General features: G+C 36.8%; 1 protein-coding gene across 3 annotated transcripts in view; it reads right to left on the bottom strand.

The window, feature by feature from the left end:
- Positions 1 to 22,677, bottom strand: part of SNRK (SNF related kinase) — a 45,285-nt gene that overhangs the window by 11,064 nt on the left and 11,544 nt on the right. For 2 of the 3 annotated variants that reach the window (XM_075705186.1, XM_075705184.1), the window contains exons 3-5: positions 20,936 to 21,629; positions 2,806 to 2,947; positions 38 to 250 (exon numbers count right to left, since the gene is read on the bottom strand). In XM_075705186.1, coding sequence (XP_075561301.1) covers positions 38 to 250; positions 2,806 to 2,947; positions 20,936 to 21,524 — 944 coding nt within the window. In that variant the 5' untranslated portion in view covers positions 21,525 to 21,629. Of the gene's footprint in view, positions 1 to 37; positions 251 to 2,805; positions 2,948 to 7,023; positions 7,044 to 20,935; positions 21,630 to 22,677 lie in introns of those variants that run through there. The other variant, XM_075705187.1, reaches the window with a different exon arrangement.

The raw sequence follows: 22,677 nt of genomic DNA on the forward strand, positions 1-22,677 counted from the left end.
CACAAAACAAATTGCATATAAAAAACTGACAACTTACTCCACTATTGTATCTCGGTCTGCAATATCCCCAAGAACCATGCGTTGTATTATACTGTTGTGTTCCTCCTCAGACAGATTTTTATAAGACACAAGAGGAATATTGTACTTTGTTGCAGGAGATGGGTCAACTCCTTGAAGCCATGCATGGTTTTCAATCTCTTCCAAAGATGCCCTTCGCTTTGGGTCTCTCTGCAACATCCGTGTAATTAGACTGCAAATAAAAAATAAATCTAAACAAAATACACTCATGTGTTTAAAAAGCAGCCATTGTAAGAGCAACATTAGGAAGAAATTTTCGGTCCACATAGATCTTTAGAAGTCTCTACAGTAAAAAATGTGATGGGAAATTATTTATTCTCGAAGACATTCCAAATATTGCTGAACTGAAACAAACAATTTACTTATTAAAAACAAGCAAACTAGAAAAATCATGTTAAGAATCTACGCATAGTAAATGAAAACTGCAGTGTTTATTTACTTTTAATAGGTCTTATAGGGCAACTGTCTTAGATGGCCTACAGGCTGGTCTGTTAACTAAAAGAAATAGAATTTTTTTATTATTGCTGCTGTCGACAAGAATATGGAATGGCAAGATAAGCAGAAATTTTTATTCTGAAATAGCTATCAGACATTTGATTCCTTAGTGTCCCTGAAAGAACAGTGATCTGTTCTATCCATAGAGGAAAAAAAAAGCAGAACAAAACACTATCTGGGATGATGAAGTGACAAACCTACTAATAGGTTGATACTGAGTGTTTACAAGTGCTGGAAAGGAAGTGCATAAATTCCCTAAATAAACAGAGAAAGAAGACTTGATTAGCACAGCATTATCTCTGTTCACTTACTATATGTGAAAAATACTGGGGGAGGTATTTTTGACTTTGCACCACAAACAGAACACGGATATACAGTTTTGGTGCCAAGGTTTCAATTAAGTTTTATTGCTCCAACATGCAGAATGAAAGTTCTGTGGTTCTCACATAATGCCTTTTATTGCACTAACTATACTACACCATGTAACTTCAAACTGCAAGGCCACACAAATCACAAAGGTAATCACAATTTTTTTTGTTTGTTTTTCAGTGTGAGATGATGTACGGAATTAAAAGTGGAGGTTAATTCAGACTTCTTAAAACTACTGTAAAAAAAGAATGCCACATATATACTTAGCAGCTGTGGTCTCTGCCTTTACCAAAAGGAAAGGCAGGGTGAGACATGGGAGCCTTGATTTTCTTTGCTTTTGTTAACATTAAGACAGAAAGGGAACAAACTATATACTTCATTTGACTTTTTTTAAACTGCACCTGTAGTAAAACCACACAAATGTACCACATACACCTCCTGCTTTAAGCTTGCTTACGCATCCCAAACCACCAAAAACGCTTTCACTCCAAGCAGGAAGTTTAAACATTCCCAGAGCCTTTTCCCTAAGAAAACCTAACTTATAGAGGACTTGGGTAACTGGTTGTACATTGTTGATGCATCACATGGAGAAAGCAGATCTACTTGGGCCTTTAAGCATATTAGTATTAGCCAATATATTAAGTGAAAGGCTGCAAAAAATAAGCTTCCTGGCCTCAGCACAGCATGCAGCATCTCAAGAGATTTATTCGATTGAATTCAGATAAGAGCTCTCTTTTAAACCTCTTCCTGTATTGCATTTTAAACCTCTTCCTGTATGCGAAACTCTTCAAACTGTTGAGAACACTGATACCAGCTTTTCCATGTTACTGGAAATGCTAGACACTAATGACAAGACACGAAAACCAGCTATGGCATCATGCTATGCATTAGATTCCTGGACCACACAGATGACAGGTGAAGAGAGGAACGGTCATTATGACCACAGCTGTAACAAATTTCATTCTGTGTCAAGTAACAGAATCCTAGATGCTGCTCTAGGTTTTTTGACTAGACCAAATACATTTTTCAAGCATTTATAAAGGCATCTGCACTTTTCATATTGAAAATGAAAAGATACTCTACTGCAGATTCAAGAACCCAGCCAAACATTGTAAAATAGTCTAAGTCATGCAACTGGAATATATATTAAAAGGACTGAAGAGGTCATTAACTGATAGGGAAATATGAGAAATATTGGAACATATCAAAAAAACCAAAAAAGCTGCAGTGAACACTGCAGAAAAACAACACATCAAAATGAGTCATGATTCCCAAGTGGCATATGGTATTTGCAGACAGAATATTTTTCTCCCTTGATTGCCTAGAATGTTGATTTGGAATTGCAATTTCAGTAGGAGATGAACAAAACTTGCTGTGACATCCTTGGTTTTTGACAACTTGTATTTTGAATGGAAATCTATAGGAATTGTTACCTTTTTAACCCCTGCCACAAAATACTCTCAGCAACACCTTGTAATTTGTCCAGCAAGAGTGGAGGCCAAAGCCAGTCAGTGGTGAGCAGCTTCTTCAATCATTTATAAAATGCACAACAACTGAGACACATGAAAAAACATATGTTGTGTAAAATCAAAATGAAGTTTCACACAAGTGTGGGAAAAACCTATTGGCAAAAAATATCATGGGATTAACCTTTAGTAAGAAGAGACAGGAAGAATAAAAAATGCAACGCTGATGCCCCAAGAAACTACTAAATCCATGTGAAGAAACACTAACAACTAGGCATAATATCTTATTAACAGGCAAGGAATATTCCACACACTGATAATATGGTATGGGGAACTCCCAAAGGTTATGAGAATCCCCTTCTCTGAACACTTCCGAGTTCTTCAGTACTCTACTTACTCTTTACATTCTTTGGACACATGAGGTGGCACTGTGTATTTGCAGTCCATTATCATAGTAAGAGTTTCACTGTCATTTGCTTCTTGAAATGGTGGTTGTCCACAAACCAACATGAAGAGGATGACCCCCAAACTCCATATATCTGTAAATATATAGTACATATTTTACAATAACTGTTGAGGAAACAGACATAATTACCATCAAAACTCTGAAATATTCTTGAGATGCATACTGGGGTGATTCCTGCACTCTTGATTATGAGCCTTACTTATGGAATTTGCAATTCCACTGAAGTACAAAATACAGTAGTTCCATTGTTTGACAGCTTATATAGTTTTAGAAGGAAAAAAATATCAGAATTCGTGACTTCAAGGATGCATAACAGTGAGATGCATAACATCTTTGACAGCAAAGTGTTAGATAAAGCTGAAGATAATCCGGTCACTCAGAAGACAAGAATTCATTACCCTTTTCTTCACAGGTAGGCAAAGATTATTAAAGAGATTTGTGTTCAAAGGACATTCCTTTTGAAGGACTAGCATAAAACGTTCTCAGTACTGTTTACATGTTACCGTATGAAGTAAGAAATTACAAAGAAAGTCACTTATTTCAGTGAGACTGAACTAAGTATGTTTTTCCTCCTAGAGCATTGCTTTAAAAAATTCTTGTCTACTTCTAATGGTAAATAATAAATTAAATAATTTAGGTAAAACTAACTTCTTACACCAATCATATTACAAAGTATGGTTTGTTTGTTTTGGTTTTTTTTTTAAATATCCATCAAACCTAACATAATTAACAGTGATCTCTACTACACTCTGGGAGTCTTCTTGATTCCTTTCAATTCTTGCTTGTGTAAAATAAAAACCAACCGTCTTGTTCCCCAATGAAATGACATACCAAAGATGAAAAAGAAACACTTCTGGGCATGAAGCCCTTTAGTTGGTTTCTACTTACTGTAAAAGCTAATATTTAGTTCAAATCTTTATTAAGAGTTTGCCTAGAAGAAAATATTTCACAAGTCTCACTGCATTCAATACAGGAAGCTTAAATATTGAGAACGATTATCATATTGCACAAAAATAAATAACTCCAATATATGCTTAGAGAAAAGGCCATGCTCTTAAACTTCGGCTACAACCCCACGCTCTGGAAATTTCAATGACAATTTTGGGTCTTACACCCTAGCATTTCACAGACCCGTACCCAGCAAAACCAGACAAACAGCTGAAGTGAGAGAAACGAACAGGCAGAAGCCTCCTGAGGGAAGAGGGGAGAGCAGCTGGCAGTGGTCTGGGAAGCAGAGCACACCAGCTCTGTCCTGGAAAGGCTTGCAAGAGGGAACCACGCAAAGTTACCTACGCAACTGCATCTTGTGTTCTGTGGCCTACTCAAAATACTTGACACGCATTTAATGCTGAGGGATGGCTACAATTTTATTTAATACCGTAAATCACACCCATTCATCCCTAGAACAATTACTCATTTTGCTAGTTACAACTCATTCTTCATATGGTTTAGCTGACAGAGGAAGAGAAACACTACATGGTAATTTTCTTCAGAGCTCTAATTTGTAGTAAGTGTATGCTATTAACTCAGACAATTATTTGATTTCTGTTATGCTTACTAGGGCCTCAATCCTACAGGTGCAGAGCATTTTGAGGTCAGTACACCTTATCATGTATACCTACAAATTCAATGTGACTATTCACATGCTTAAGATTCAAGAAATGCTTTAATACTTCGATAGCCTGATGCCAGAAAGCTGAATGTTCTGGAATACAGGATTTTTAAAAGCCTTACAAGACAGAGTGGTAGTTTCACCTGAGAGGTACACCTTTCAGTTTGTAAAGCTACTTACACCTTTCTCCTACTGTTTAGTTTGAAAGTGGCCAAAAAGTTTTGGCACATTATCTATCTCCCACCACACAATAGGTTACAAGAACTCATTTTTGCAAGCACATAAAATGTGTAAATTTATGCATTTCTATGAACAGTCATCTTTTGGATATCAATGTCTTGCCTAGATTTTTAACTTTATCCTAGTATTTCTTTTGATACTCCTCCCACAATAAAAAAGAATAGAATGCTTCATGACTCCTTTCAGCATGAAGTATTTTAGAAGAGTCCACACAGTATTCATAATTACAGACAAACTACATTTGCTATAATAAAGCGATATACATTGGCTAAATTTAAGCCAGGGAAAAAAGTATTGGGGAGGAAAGCAATATAATCAAACCATAAGTTAAAAGTAAGTATATAAAAAGTTTAAACAGAAGAAAAACCACAATACTCTAAGAAATCAAGCTTAAACAATAAGACAGTCCTGAGAAAAGGATAGCAATCTTACTGTGGTAAGACAACAATTAAAGTTCCATGAAATCATCATATACAGGAAACTCTAGCAGACCTTGAAGTTTCAACTGCAGTGAATAGATACTAAACACCCTTAAGTATTTTCTTTTAGAAGACAGTCTCCTAATCAATTTTCTATTTTGCACACATGGCTTCTTTTCTTGGCTATACATAGACTTCTCTGTACTTCAATTTGGAAGGATTTGTGATGACAGATACTGTTTTAGTTTTCCAAAAGTTATTTAGGTAAACATGTATGTACATTGACTTTATAAAAAGAATAAAAAAAAAAACTTTTCAGAAGCAGAATCGAACCAATTCTCTAAATGCAAAAAAATAACCATTGTTTGCTATAATGCAATGTCCAGTTAGATACCAATCTGTATGTTTTGACAAATAAAACAGTAATTACTGATTAGCCAGCACATAACAGAGAATTTTGTCTGTTTTTCTTTCACTGGTTACTGTATTTTGCACTCCATATCCACAGGTCTTTCCAGATAAGAAGAGCTACAAATGGTGAAATGAAACTTTTCTCTTTTTTTTTGTTTTAAATACAACTGCATGAAAAATAGAATACAAACTCTTGTTAATAGTGGAATATCAATCATGCACTGAACTGCTACTGTATTTTGTTGTATTATGCATTTTGTGTTACTAAAAAGGCATCACATGTACGCAGTTTTGTTTTGTTTAGAAACTAAAAGTGCTTAAGACCTTTTGACCCTGTGATATTATCCAGATATTCTTCCCCTCTCAGTAAAGAGCACTAAGATAGCAACTACACTTTATCTCATTCTTACATACTACAGGCAAAGCTTAGTATTACACTTCTCTCACAAACATGTATTTTGTTAGTCAGACAGCATAGCAGAAACTTATTCTGATGTGGCCAAGAAATAACAGTGGACAGAAACAATTACATGGCTTTTATTCTCACTGTATTTTTCTAGCTGTGGCTGAAGAACAACTTCACTGCATCTGCAGTCATGGCTACTAAAATGACTCAGTTCAGTGTCAAGGACACAGCTGAGCAGCCCAGGAAGACTTAAAAGTATACTAATAACTGGGAAGCAAGAAAATAGCGTGCCTAAGTAAGTCTAATCTACATCTGAAGACTAAAACCAGAAAAATCACTGGAAGACTTAGTGCAGACCTTATCATGTCACATGACAGATGTCACGTTGGGATCATCTTCACAAGCCCTGCAGGATCATATTATAGCATGTTTCTCCTCATTTATGGAAGCAAAGCCAAGTGTTTGGATGTCTGTAGGTGTATTAAGAGGACACATGCAAGAGTTCTGTCTTGCCCCTTCATATGCAGACTTGCAAATCAAGGGGTTGCTCCCTAGTCTATTCTTTGTGCCATGGTTTAACTAGACCAAATCACTTCTTTGCAACTCCACATGCAACTAAAACAAACCAACCAACCAACCCGATGAACAATGCAGCATCTTTAAGAACACTCTCTTTCCGGTCAGCTGCAACCTTATTAAAAGTAAAGGCACAACAGAAAATGTACATGTTCCTGCAGCCACCTCTAAGAAAGAACTCACAGGTTTTGCATGTGTGTTGTCCCCTCCCACCCCTCAACTTACTTAGTGGATCTTCCAGCAGCTTTTGTCCTACATACAAGTGACCAGATCAGCCTTACAGATCTTGGGTCACAGGTATTTGCAGAAGTTTTTAATGTTTTTGGTTTTGTTTTTTTTTTTTTTTTTCATTGAGTGGAAATATAGTGTGATGGCCAAGCTTAGTCCTATGTTTTGCCATCCAGTATTTCAGGCAACAATCTACAGGTGTTTGTGTGTGTGTATATATATATATATATAAAAAAAATGCACACTTAATGAATCACCATAATTGTGAATCACAATAATTAGGAGGGGTGTTGCCAGCAGGTCGGGGGAGGTGGTCCTTCGCCTCTGCTCAGCACTGGTGAGGCCACACCTGGAGTACTGTGTCCAGTTCTGGGCTCCCCAGTACAAGAGAGACACGGACCTACTGGATTGTCCAATGAAGGGCCATGAAGATGAATGGACTAGAGCATCTCTTCTATCAGGGAAGGCTGAGACTGCTGGGGGGACTGTTCAGCCTGGAGAAGAGAAGGCTCTTATCAATGTATATATATACCTGAAGGGAGGGTGCAAAGAAGACAGAGCCAGGCTCTTTCCAGTGGGACCCAGTGACAGGACCAGAGCCAATAGACACCAGGAAACACAGGAGGTTCCCCCTAAACATCAGGAAACACTTCTTCACTGTGAGGGTGACTGAGCACTGGCACAGGTTGCCCAGGGAAGTTGTGGTGCCTCCATCTTTAGAGATATTCAAAAGCCATCTGGACACAGTCCTGGGCAACTGACTCTAGGTGTTCCTGCTTGACCAGGGGGATTACACCAGATGACCTTCAGAGGTACCTCATTGGAGTATGCAGCACCAACAGGAAAACTAGACTTCCTTTTACCCATCAGAAGCAGCGCATTGTAGGTGTTTATTTGAGAAAATGAAAGCATGACACAGCAGAGTAAGAACTAAAATAACATTGATAGTCTGAACACACAGAACTTGAATGCTCCATTTAAACCAGCACAAGGTTGTCTCAGCTATAGAACACAATTATTTTTCAATCCTCACACCAAACACAGTGTAAGGCATGATAAGTGTGAAGGAAGTGGTAAAAAAAGCTGACAGGAAACAGGAAGCATTAAACAAAATTTTCAAAGTAACTTCATTTGAAATATACAAACCCTGCAAGAACAATGGAAAAATGGAACTGGTATGTAAGAAGTTGATTATTCACTGATATTTCAAACTACCACAATTATTCTGACAACAACTGTGTGCAGTCATAAACAAAATAAGAACAGTAACAACACTATCTTGCCCTTCCCCACCTACCACAATATTTCATATTGGCACTTAGACTAAGACACACACAATGCTGGATGAAATAAAAAAAAAAAATACTATTTTTACTGGCAGATCTCTGTGCAACTAAGTTTCCAGGAAAACAGAAATTCCTGCGGGTTTTGCATTATAAAGTTTTGTTTTGCATGTTTTGAAGCCACTTACAGGTTGACATAGGTAACACTACCAAAAAGGGGAAATCATCTCCTCTTTGTAAAAAGGTTCCATAAACTTGAGGGTCAAAAGTCTTATTTATTTGTAAATATTTCCTCTAAATTTAAATAGGTGAATAGATGACCTACACTCCCAACATACAAGTAAGTTTAAACATGTTAGCTTGCTAGCCTTCAGCACAACTCAAAATCCAAGGTTTAGAATCTGAAGTCTCCAAAGCAGATATTCCAAAATAATGAGTTAATACCCACATATCATTTTGAAAGATTTAAAAGATCAACAGTTAAATGACTATACAGTACATATATAAGAAATGCGTATGTTTGTACCAGATTTATTAGTTTTAAGCCATTTTATACATGCAGAAAATGAATCCTGTATCTGCACTCTCCACTTTTCTTTACTGGAGATCCATAGCTGTGTATTTTTCAGTCAAATTCAGAAAATACAGTGCAAAAAAGATTGGAAGAAATGAAAATGCCGCCTTCTCTTTAAAGATACAATTTTTGTTCACTCATTTAGTGTAATAACCACAGTATGTTTTGGAAAATTCTTGGTTTCCAGAATAGTGCCATCTGGCTGAGAGGCACAAAATTCAAGATCTTTAAGTGCAGCTGTCTCTGAGAAATCAGTAAAGGAGAATCAGAGATTGTTTTATTATAGTGCTTATTTACCAAAAGTTAGTATTTCCCCAAACAATACACAAAGCCACACACAGGAATGTTTGTTACCATACTGTTTTGTGCTGCCATAATCGGTGCAGCTCTATTATTCTTTCCTATTAATAAAGAAAAAAACTTACATGTCCTCTGGATCCCAAGGAACCTAAGGAAGATGGACATGGTTTGCACTCAACTGATCGAGTGCTTTGATCAACACCTGGTCAGTACGTGCTGCCCATTCTTGTGCTGTACCCTGCTATTGCTGAATTCTGCTCACATAGTAGGTGTAGCAAAGAGGGAATAACTGCTTCTGCTCAGGAGACCACTTCCACCAGCAAAGCAGACAATGGCACCTTGATCTTTCATTTCTAAATCCCAAAGAGCGCTCTTACCCTATTACAAAAGGAGGTTTCACTCAAACCGAGTGAAAGCCTCAGTCAAGATCTAGTGATCTGATTTGGCCAAAAGCATCAACTTTGACAAAACAGTTGACTAAGCAGATTAGAAAGATGTTGGTACAGCAAGGAAATAAGAGCCTGGCATCTCATCAAAGCAAGGCTTCTAAAAAGAAGTAGCATTTCTTTTTAGACCAGCTGGTAACTGGAGAAAGGGGGAAGAAAAATAACTCAAAGTTTAAAGGAACAAAAGTTTTCCTATAGATCTCTACACACTTGTGAAAACGTGCCTTTTTTTTTTTTTTTGTAGTGAAGGCAGCACTTAGAGTATGCTCTTAATCTCATATACCTTATGTCAACTCAGGGGATAAATCCTAGCTGAGACAGTTTCCTGCTTTCACACATTATTAGAAGCTGTAGATACACATTTAAAAGCAAAGATGACAGCATCTGTTTAGGTTTTTATCCATTGATTGAATGACACTGGTTCACTAAAGGGTTGCACAAGCACCAGAGTCAAAAAAATGCAAAGGAGAGTGTGGAAGTATATGGGCAGGATCTGAATGCAGACCAAGACTGCTTTTTTGAGACCTGTTAAACGGCCTGTGCCATTTAGAAAAAAAAATTCACCTTCAGTTCAATGCAAATATGGTTTGATATACAGTATACACAGTAGATAACTCTGCAGAGATCTGCCTCTCCTCCACCTTCACACCCCTGGCGTATCATTTTAAGATAATGTATTAGCTATGGTGCTACATTAATACTCAAAATAAAAATCAGGTTTTAGACAAAAACTTTAGATGTAGTAAGTTTACTACTGGATAGTTTAACCAGATAAAGGAGGTTTTGTAAGCAGAACTCCTTGGCTTGGGCCAATGAGTTGGCATACATTGCCCTTATCACAGCTCAGAACTCTAGTGCCAGTGCCAATTCGAGAGTTGAGACTCTTAACTGAAGGAACACAGAGACCCGTTTTTAGAAGAGCAGATTTAAACAAGAATTTATTTTTCAGAGTTTCAAGGTTTTTTTACTACTCTTGGTAATTAGCAGTTGAAGGCTTTATGGAAACTGCTTACTTCTTCCCTCCAAGGAAGGGACCCTCCAAGGGTCATCTAATTTGCTCTCTGCAGAAAATTGAGGGAAAAGCAGAATTTAAGCCTGACATGCTGCATGCATTTAGCATGCTTATAACCTGTAAAACTTCAAATGAGTATAGTGAAGACAGGCACATTGTATACTGCAGTGGCCAAAATCAAGATCTTTCAAAAGCACAGTGAAAACCTCAAGATGCAATTTAGCCTTTAAATTGCATGCTAGTAACTTGAAACTGCCATTGCTATAAGAATAAAATAAGAGAGATCAGGACTTTTAGAAGCACTAGCTAGCTAGCTGCAGTCAAGAATATTTTATTGTTCTTAAAGCCATTAAATAATGTTGATCAGGAAAGGACTGTTCAAGCAGGATTCCCAGAACCATGACAACCAGGGCTGTGTATACGCAACTTCCTTACATAACATGAAGTCACTGCCATAGAAACCAGACTACGTCATTAGCTGTCTATGCTACGCCTGTCTTAAACACAGGCCAGTCAAACATCTGTTATGTTCAAGTTTGTACACTGCACAAAGGATATCCATATTCATCTGCTCAGCCACTGAGCTGGGCTTCACTATTTCATTAGCTATTCACTGCTTTCTAAAGTTTCAGATTTACTCCTAAAATAAGCACTACAGATTTCAGAAAGTTACAATTTATGTGACATAGGGGATCCTTATAGCATAAGATTTGCTCAAATTTCTACTATTCCTCAGAAGTCAGACACTTGTCACACTTTATATATGCTATGTGAATTTGTGGTTTTAAGCAGCGAAAAATCCATACTGATTTTGGAATAGACACATTCACATTTAACTACATTAATAAACGCACTCAATTTACTCTAAGTTGTTTATTTCAGACCTTTATGGGAAAAAGATTTCTTTTTTTCCCTCCTAACTTAAATGTAGAACTGCCTAACAGTTTACACAGTGTATATTGCTCAGTTGATAAGACAGATCTTTCTTTAGAAAGTCTGCTTCTTCAGAAGTGATTTGTAATATTAGGTAAATTTAGTCAGGTTTTATACATTTCTCATTACAATGTTTACTGTAACAGCTGAACACAATAGTTATCTTCCACTAGAAGCCACTTAATAAGCAAAAAAGAAAACAAATCAACTTTTATGGAGATGACAGAAATGTTTACATGTTTATTTTGCCACTGCAGAGGTATCAACGGACTGGATAAGTGAAGGATGGAAACGGACCCCAATTTCCAGCATCATGGGCAATTACTCTAACCCTTATCTTCAGACATTAATGTCATCACCACTGCTGCTACAACCTCTTCAGAGCAGATTTGTGGAAGAATGCCAAATCCATAGAAACCTGTTGAAGACAAGCCTTGAAAGGGACTCAAAACATCAGCACTTCAATATCAAGTTCTTCTATGCAGATCTAAATGTGAAAATCTAATGTAAAGATCATCAGCATCTCTGCACTCTGGGCATGTTCAGGGCTAGGCAGCAACTGGGCAGTATCTGAAGGCTGCTGTTTTAAACTCGGACACAAAACCCCATCATGAACTACTTTACTTGGATTGGAATTCAGGGGTGGAACCTTCATTGAGCTCAGGAGTAGGTACAGGCTGGTAACTCACAAGGATCACAGCAGCAAGCACGCTTGTTACAAGTTGAAATTCAAGATTTGTTCACAGCATAGGCTAATTTATAGCATAGCTTCATGTAATTGTCTGAAGAACCAAAACACAGTTCAAGAGTAAAAATTCATATGACAAGTCAAACACTGCAGAAAATGAGACTTCTATTAAAAACTGTGCTGAAAAATTACATACTACAGTATAAAAGGATAAAAGCTAGTATCATACTACTGAATTGTTTGAATGGTGCCTGTTACATTGTTGATATACTTGTGCTTCAAAAGGAGAATAAGAAAAGTATTTCCACCCCTGTATAAGCTAAAAAGCTTTAAAAAGTTGTATCCCTTGTATTAGAAGTCAGTAGCAAGATAGTACAGAATAATTTTGTGTTAACAATTTCAGCATTTCTATGCATCACAAGTATTTCTACATGACCACGTGCACAGATTGCTGGCAAATCTGGAAGATGCTCAAACTGGACCAGTTGTAAAGTTTGAAGAGTATGGGTAAAGAACAAAGATTACTTTTTTTGTAGATACTTCATTTTTAGCTGACTCAACTATTCTTCCATTCTTTAACTTTTCACGAAAAAGGCTTTGAACAAACTTGTGTACCGACCTGTCTAATTTTCAGAGATGCCACCGTCTGTTAATTCAGCTTTTTTTTTGGTCTTTGTAAAATCGGATTTATTTTTCCCTTGGAGAAGGCTGAGGAAGACATCATCCACAATCACTGCTAACGTTTTCAAAACTAACAGGCAGAACTGGGTTTTCTCCTTGTTTTAAAGCACTACAAATCCAATTCAAATTACTATTAGAACACATAGCAGACAAGAGAATTAGGAGAAATCTTTTCCTTCTCCTATCCCTCCAAAAAAGAGCATAAATAGCAAATGGCATTCAGCAAATTATTTTCATAATTAGCTTATCTGTCTGATGAAACAGTCTGTTCTATATATGTTATTTTATTTGACTAAGACATGATGATCAGTAACTAGTCTTATCTTTGGAAGTGATTCTTATTTTCCTTCAATCTGGCAACTAGTACTTATTTTTCCCTGAAGACAATAGCATGGGTTTTGCTGATTGCATAAAACTATTAAAATACAGACAAATAGCTGTTCTTTATTTTTTGTAACTACTGCATCTCAAATTTCAGTAAGGATATTTTAACAAAAAACACCACCATTGAACAGTCTTGCTGAACACATGCCACTGCCTTGATTCCAAAATAGTCTGTTTTACTCTGATTCATCAATTCTGCATTTAGAAGTGCATTCTTTCTCCTTTGGTTTCTGTTGCTTAGCCACATTTCAGAAGTTACTGAATCTACATTAAAAACACAAACAAACCAACATTTTCTGTGTGAACTGACTTTCCAGTACTACTACTCCAGAAAGTAATTAGCCAGGATAAAAAACAATATTAATTAGCTAAATATAGGAGGAGTTTTTTCACTGTATAAAACATGTTCTCAAAAACCACTGGACACGTCAAAGTCTATATAGAACATACAGCCTATATAGTTGTTTCACTGCAATGGTTTTGGTCTTTTTTATATATATAAATACTAAAGACAATTCACTCCCGATACCTAAGAAATCCTTCATATTTTCTGATAGACTATCTTTTCCTAAAGGTTTTAGCTGTAAAATGTATAATTTAGAGTTTATTTATAAAATTAACATCTTAGTACAGCTTTACACATGAATGCAAAACTTCAGCAGCTGGTTTATAACTAAGTAGTACACCACTGATTCAGGTCCCACCAGATCTGTGTTGCCAAATTAGTCAGCCATGGGCTGAACATAAGTGATCTGAATATTTGCTTGCAAGATACAAGAAATGAAGCTTTTTGGCTGTGGAGGTGTATTTATCATAATGAAATCTTGCTCCACAACAGCAGTCTGAAATATTATGAAAACAGTTCTCCCATGAACACAGCAAGATGACTAAGAAACATCCCCATACTTAGGTTACAGTTGAGCTGATATGGTAGTAACTGAAGACTATCTTGACAGCTTCTCCTCTGTAGTTTCACTTGGATAAATTATTCTTTGCTTCACCCAGCAGTTTACTGGTGAATGCATTAAAACTTGTGCATAAAGTAATCCAGAATGGAACATAAATTATACTTCATAAATATTAGCTGGCACAGATTTACTGAGAAGTCATCAGGATCAGACTCCCACCCTTCACTGCAGCTCTGTCACATCATAACTTCACTTCTGAAGACAAGGCTCTGACACCTGTAGCATAACACCCTCAATTTGAGGCACTAAAAGTATTTTCTTGTCAATAAAGTAGTTAGATTGAGGGGAAAAAAGCAGAATCAAAGGACAGCATACTACATAAAAATTGGACTCCCCTTTCATTAAAAGTAAATTTTACTACCTGCATACAAATTGCCATAGAACTTAAAAATACATTCTTTGTTAACATGACACAAATATCCTCAAGCCTGAAACTTTCAAACTTTCTAAAAGTATTCCACAACCAATTCCTTACATTGGCCCTTTCTAAAAAGTATAAAAAGCTCATTTCTGATACTTTTTCAAATTTGACTCATTTTTTTTCAGCAGTGAGATACACAGCACAGCAGGGAGAAGGCAGAAAAGCGTGGCTACTTAACACAAGTACACAGGAGGAGAAGCCAGCACTGAAATGCACAAGGTACTCGCATCAATTCCTTCTGTTTTGCTTCAAAAAAGCATTTGAAGCTGGAAAAGTAGCGCACACAGTTCTCCTAAAAATGCGCTGGCAATGATACTTAATGAATTTCATTTAAATGAGTTTCTCTCACATGGAAGCTGAAGTGAGCTAGGCTGAGTTGATCTAACCTAAACTTGCTCACAAAAAAAGAGGGGCAGGCCCTACTATCTTCCCCCAGAACTCCAGTCCAAGCTCCATGCTCCCTTCACCTCCTTTGCACCAGCTCTTCCACTTAATGCTAAGGGAACAAACAGCCCTGCTAACCTGGCAGAAGCTCAGCCTGCAGAAAAGTTAACAAGTTTTCTGTCATTAGCTGATAAAATCAGTTCACCAAATGGTCAGCCATGCAACAGAGTACAGCACATGACAATGGGTGGCTCTGCACTGACACAAGCAAAATGGAAGGGGAAGACCTCTTATGCTGGAAGCAGCTAAGTGTTACACTCTTTTAGCTTTCTGCACCCTTGCACCTTCAAGCTCATTCTGTAATATATCTAACTATAAATCTTCTAAAGTGTTGCAGCACAACGTTAAAAAGGGAGATTTTCAAAACAAAACAATCAGTGAAACTTTTATAGGAATTTTTGCTTTTCATTTCTGTCAAGTTTGGCTGTAATCCAATTTTGAGCATACTGAAACTCCAATTTATATTTGGAGTTTGGTCTTTCAAAGCTTCAGCCATGTTTACCTGGTGTTTGAGCAGAGCTGAGTAGCCCCAATGACCCTGTCTGGCCTGTGTGGAGCTAGTTTTGATGTTTCTGCATGTGTGCAGAATACATGCAATATCATGCAAATATTTAGCACACCTGCTGTCAGCTATGCTAAATGATTCAATACCATACATGGTTTGCAAGTATCTTACCACCTTTCTTTTTTTAAACTCAAGTCTGTCAAACCTTGTATTCAGCATTTTTATAATGTAAAAGGTTACTGTACATACCCACTGGCCATTATGCTTACATTAGTCATTCAATTTGTAAATAAAGTGCTATATACATGCAGAAACATCAGAACTAGCTCCAGACAGGGTCATCGGGGCTACTCAGCTATGCTCAAACACCAGGTAAACATGGCTGAAGCTTTGAAAGACCAAGCACACTCCAGCAACACTATATGCAAGTAAGGAGCCCTTGCAAATGCTTGATGCAAAAACAAAACAAAAGCATTTGGGATCATTCCAATAGAGACAAAGTGGGTCTAAAAGCATTATCATCATCTCAGAAAAGGGAAAGGTATGCATGACAAATCCTCTGTTTCCTTTAATAATCAAAAATATATGACTAGATAATGAATGCATACATCCATTATCACCTTATCATATTGTCAGAAGACCTCCAGGTCCGAGCTGTGCAAGAAAGCCAGCATCTAACTACTAAAGTAATTAATGTTATCCAAGTGGCTGGCCCTTGCAACTTCCCAGAAGGCATCAAGTTGGATTTGGACTACAAACTGCCAGTTGAATAGCACTGAGCTACAGTAACCATAATATTCCTGTTAGTCATGTCTTATGAGGAACATCTTGCCACTGTTCTCAGTGTTGCTGTGATGACAGATTGCAATGCTAAATAATTTTGATGATACCTACAATGTTATCTGTGCATTACAGTCCTGTTCTAGAGGCCTGTGCTCTCAACTGTGCTAAAGAGACAGTCCCAATCTTACAGTCTGAATTTGCCCATTTTTCATCCCCAGAAGGATGAATTTACTCTTCAAATGTTCCATGCATCTACAAAATCACAAACAGAATACCCGACTACAATAATAAAAACCTATCAGAAGTGTCAATGTCTTCCAGAATTACTGTAGCCTACACAGCACTTAATACTTTGTAGAGATGCCAAGCAGTTAAAATAGAAGGTGCTCTCCTCTGAAAGAATCAACTAATTTGAAAAACTCTAATTAAACTTTATCACCTAGGAAAGAGGTGATTTCTATTTATTCAGTGATCCAATCTCTGTTGATGCTGGTAGAGCAACAGGGAAAGTATCACCAGAAGCATGCTTTAGTCTTTCTCATCTGTAGTTATCCACTTTTCAATACTGCTGGTGTTTGCTGGATTACCCCACTGCTCTAGACAAAACTCTGTCTGATCTAAAATAATTTGTCCATTTGATTTACGAAATGAACTTTATGTGCAACAACAGTCCTCTCACTTTCCTCTGACTGGAAGAAATTTTAGTTAAGTGTGAAAAAAACATGGGAAACTACAAGCAACAGAACTTCTCATTTTCTAACTCAGCTTTTTTGAAAAGCCCTGGGAACATACGATCATTGCCTAATATTCCTCTTGCATCATTTTAACTACAGCCTTAAACACAAAAGGAAATGAGGACCTAAATTAGCTAGTCTCTTTTCAAGTGTGAAAACTTTTAAGTAGCATCACAAAGGGGAGATTAATCCCTAAACTAGCTGAAACAGTTACCTTTTCATACAGCAAGCTTTTCCATTATATTTATTAAGGATATAACCTAATAAAAGACTTGCCCTGAATATTTCAGCTCTTTGTAGCAAGAAAGTGTAAAGTCTTTTCCTTTACATACTCATTCTAATACTATAAGACATCAGAAAAGTCATGTTTGTAGCAAAGATCTTTGGCAAAAAAACACCATTGTGTATCTTGATCAATTTTTTCTTGCAATAATTTTTGTGAATAACACAATGATTTTGGATAAATGAAAACAGGTATGGGAGTTTTAAAATATTATAATGAATGCAACTGTACCTTAACATGCACAGAGTATAAACAGGGCAATCCTTTTTAATTTGGCATTTTAGTAAATTGAGTTGGTTTTCAAGTGGTCAGACACTCATGAAGTGGCAGAACCACGTAGTCACACTGGAGAAATAATGACCTCCTTTCTCATAAGCAACTAGTTTTTAGACTGGTTCAACTATAATGTAATTTCATCCTAACTAGCAAAAAAACTTTCCCATTGTCAGTCATTATTCTTGCAATATTAATAGCCCTGTTCAGCCAATAGCTGAATGAGTTCACAGCACTTCACCACTATTTCAGGCTATATATACACCTTGCACATTACTAGCATCAAAATGTAACTGATATAATTTCTCTTCTTTGAAAACATCTACTTCCAAATTTATAGATACTTCCAGTTCACCAGTATGACCTCATCTTCACATGAAAGTTTATCTTTAAAGGTTACAAAAGGTTTGCACAAGCCAATTTCTCAGTTGCATAATTACATGGTTAGTGATAAATTTCCTAAACCATTCTTTTAAGACTCTACATTTAAGACTCCATTTGGGGGAAGGAGGGCTTTAAAGAAGTCCCTAATATTTTTTTTTTCTTTTTTCCCCACAATCTTTACATTTAAGATACACAAATAAGTCATATTTAGAAACCTTACATAGTGTATCTTACCTTTTTACCCACAGTTAGAAAAGGGAAATCCAGACTCTTCAAGGTCATTATCTTATTGGCAACTCCTAGTAAATTTTGATTTTTTTTTTTTATTCTGTAACTATTGTACTGACAGTACTTTAGAGATTTTCTAGTACATTACAAAGTGATGAAAACTGTGCCACTAAAAAAGTTAGAATACAAGCACTGCCATCTCAACTAGGATAGAAGTTCTGAGTAACTGAGACAGTATACTGGAGAATAAGTAAGTAAAACCTAACCACTGATGTGTACTTAAATATTCTCAGAAATAGAACTTAACTAGCATCCTTAAACATCAGCTAGAAGGAATTAATTTTTTCTAGGTTTTCTACTGTTCACATCAATCCACTCTATATTAGCCAGACCTCCTCCTCTACGAATCCATTCAACCACTTTCTTCTAGAACTATTCAGAAGTTTACCCACCTAATTGCTTACAAAGTCCTCTAAGAAACATTTTGTGTGATGCCACCATTCTTACATTTATCTTAAAGATAAATGGTCCAAAGTGTGCTTTGTTAACTACATAATTCAATTTGGACCATCTGGTCATAATGCTCCTAATGCCCCCCTGCCACCCCACCATTAATCCCCATACACCTTCTTTCCTCCAAGCATCTTCAGCTGGGCAGTAATATCAAAACTTCATTTTCTGCTCATCCTCCAAAATTTGACTGTTACTCCATTTTTCAGAAAAAATTCCTGTGAGGCACTGTATAGAATATTTAACAAATGCACTTTTCCATCTAGTTTCAGAGGCCACTGCAATTAGTTAAACTCATGCTTCAGGAAATTCAAAATAAGAAGACATGGAAGAACACAGAACTCAGGAGTTAGGATCTCTAGTTTGCCACTAATAAAACCAAAACCAACTCATCTAAAACATTTGACTCTAAATAAAAAATAATTTTGTCAAGCATCACTGTAGCATCAACACGGATTTGCAAAACCAAAAATAGCACAAACATCTAAAATTCCTAATTATAGCACACTTGAGAAAGTACTTTCAAGTCCAGAAAGCCCACAGTAAAATACCTGTTCAAAGTTAGAAGCCATGAAGTGACATTCAAATGTTTAAGCAAAGACTGTAAAATCTACTAGCTAAAAATATTTATATGAAAAATAATGCAAGAATTCAACAGTATGCAGGAATACCTTGTCAGCATACAAAATTAGCTGATTGTTTACCTCAGGTAAATTAGCAAAAAATTGGACAAGTCACTCAAACCATCACTACAGCCACTACTATAACCATAGCAAAACACACACACAGAGCAATGTACAGAGTCCTAATGGGTGTTAAGACAGTAAAAGTATCAGATGCTGGGCACACAAGAGGCACGTTGACTCCAATACGCTATTTTTGAAGCATCATTTGGAAATATATGTACCTAAATTTGTTGAAGTGAGTTCTACTTCAACTAACAAATACAAGCAATTGGTATGACTATTAGTCACTTTCAGTGACTCTATCAACGTTCACAGCTATTTTAAAATAACCTCCAAGTTACTTCTAATAGAATACACAGCAGACCTAACAGAGAGAGCAAGAGAATTATCTGTAGTAGTCTGCCTAGCACACTCGACTTTCCAGCTAGAAACATGAAGACTAATTTACACATCACTATTTCTCTTACCTTTTAAACAACTGGGAGCAACCGGGAACTCATCCCCTACTTTTAGTTCTTAGACAAGAAAAAGGCAGAGAAGGGGAAGAGGGAGTTCAAGCATTTCTTGATTTCCTGTATCCTCCTTTGATAGCCAAGTCATTACTTACTAAAAATGGGTTCCTACCACCTTGCAGCAGAACATGTAAGCAGCCAGGGCTCACAACGTCATTCTTACATGGCTAAACTGAGCAAAGAAAATCACTGGTTGGTTGGGGTTTTTTTTGGGGGGAGGGTGCATGTTGTTAAAAATAAATTAAAACCAGGCACTTTTCTGAAAAGGAGGCGGGTCCTCTAACAAAGCAAGTACAAATACAGACATTGCATTCATATTATTACTAATAGAAGAGTGAATTACAATGTTGTCCTGGTTTTGGCTGGGATAGAGTTAATTTTCTTCCTAGTAGCTGGCATAGTGCTGTGTTTTGGATTTAGCAGGAGAATAATGTTGGTAACACACTGATGTTCTAGCTGTTGCCAAGTAGTGCTTACACTAGTCAAGGACTTTTCAAATTCTCGTGCCCTGCCAGCGAGAAGCTGGGAGGGGGCACAGCCAGGACAGTTGACCCAAACTGGCCAAAGGGGTATTCCATACCATATGATGCCATGCTCAGTGTATAAGCTGGGGAGGGTTGGCTGGCAGGCAGCGATTGCTGCTTGAGGACTGGCTGGGCATTGGTCAGTGGGTGGTAAGCAATTGCATTGTGCATCACTTGCTTTGTGTATCATTATTATTACTATTAGCATCATTATTATTATTACTACTACTATTTTACTTTATTTCCATTACTAAACTGTTCTTATCTCAACCCATGGGTTTTCTCACTCTTACTGTTCCGATTCTCTCCCCCATCCCACTAGGGCAGGGGGAGCAAGCAAGCAGCTGTGTGGTGCTTAGTTGCTGGCTGGGGTTAAATCACAACAAATGTAAACAATTGGATCATTTAATACAAAAAGATCTTTTAAGCATTTTTGAGAACATTTGAGTATCTCCTTCAAACAGAGCTGCTCCAGCATTAACTCATCCAGGTTATAATATTAATTTCTTGCCAATTAGCTGGCTTCCACATATGGCATTATCTTGAAACAGAAAACAGAGTGGTACAACATCATGGTACTTTAGATTACTGGTTGAATTCAAAGAGGACATACCCACTGCTGGTGCATCATATTCATCCCCAAGTAAAATTTCAGGAGCAGAATATGCAAGAGATCCACAGCTTGTGGTGAGCTTCTTTCCAGGCTGAAATTTGTTGCTGAAGCCAAAATCAGTCAATTTCACAAGTCCTTGTTTTTCAAAGAAAACCACATTCTCTGGTTTTAAGTCTCTGTGAACTACGTGCAGTTTATGGCAGTAGGATATAGCATGAACTATTTGAGCAAAATATTTTTTTGCCAGATCCTCATTCAGACCTTCTTCATGTTTCATGATGTAATCAAACATATCTCCTCCATCACCTAGCTCTAAGATAAGATAAAGCTTAGTCTGGGTGTCAATCACTTCATACAGCCGTACTATATTGGGATGCTGCACCAGTTTCATGCATCTAACTTCTTGAAAAAGATGTCCAGTGGCTAGAGTGTCCAGTTTGGTCTTGTCAATTACTTTTACTGCTACTTTTTCACCTGTAAAGACATGCCGAGCAAGTTTGACCACAGCAAAATGGCCTCTGCCCAAAGTTTTATCCAAGTCATACAATCCTGCAATTTTTCCATCATATCCTCGTTTGAAGCCTGCCATTCTGCTTCAGAAGATGAAATAATATTTACGCTCTTTGGAAACGTGATCTTTTCATATAAGAGTATCTGATGCAAATAAATAGTCCATTGTCACTGCCAAGCATACCTAAAAATAAAGAGACAAGATTACATATTTGTATAAAAATAAGCAAAATTATTATCCTGTAATTCTTCTAAAGTTACATTGGCACATTATTACAGATTATTTATGAAACTCTTCAGGGGTTTTCGCAAAGGGTTTGATAAGCCGTGCTGTGGTAACCAACAGATTGCCAAAATCACATTAGCAGTATGCTTGAAGAAAGTGAATTTCAACAGTGCAATAATGACGATTTCTTTGAAACTCAGTGGCCTTCACGTTCTTGAGTTAGAAACCTTGCAAGCAACACTTGAAGACATCAGTGTTATAAATCTGTAACTTTGCTGGCTACATCAGAAATCAGCTGGGCAGCACAGAACATTGACAAGAGGAACATGCTTCATTTATCTTATTTTCAGCATATTCTTTCATGTTGCAGTGTGAAACAGCTCTAATACAAAGTTCTGATGGTATGACTTTGGACTTTTACCTTCTCCCTTTTAAGAGCTTCCTGTTTAGCAAAGCTAAATGTTGTTTGAGCATTATCAATCAATACTGTAATTACAACAAATGAACAAAGCTTTACAGGCTGAAATGTAACATTTGGGTTGGATGTACTCTTAGTGCTAAATAAAATGTCTTGTTAAATATTTTGACTGGAGTTATAAAAACTGGTGATAAAAAGTTTGTATGTAGGCTGCATATGTTCAGCAGTCCTAGGAATGAGTCAGGAGAAGGGGAAGAAGAGTGGAAATGAAGGGGAGAGAACTCAAGAGTTCAGCTTATTTGTGCTGAACTCCTGCTCACCAGCTATTTTGACATTTAAGCAAACAAGATCCAAATTATAAAATGTCCATATTTAAACCTGTTTTTGAAGGTCTTATGTCCCATTGTGATTTTTTTCACACACAAAACTTCCCAAAAACTTAGACTGAGTTTAAAAAAAAATCTGTAGCTATCAAAAAGCTGACAATTTCTCCCACTTTGAGTGCAAAGTAGCTAGAAATATGAAAATTAGATGGCTTATTGCCAACTCAATAAAATACAGAAAACATAGCTCTTTAATATATTTTGT

Source organism: Pelecanus crispus, chromosome 2 (genome assembly GCF_030463565.1).
Source record: "Pelecanus crispus isolate bPelCri1 chromosome 2, bPelCri1.pri, whole genome shotgun sequence".
In the NCBI taxonomy this organism is placed as follows: domain Eukaryota; kingdom Metazoa; phylum Chordata; class Aves; order Pelecaniformes; family Pelecanidae; genus Pelecanus; species Pelecanus crispus.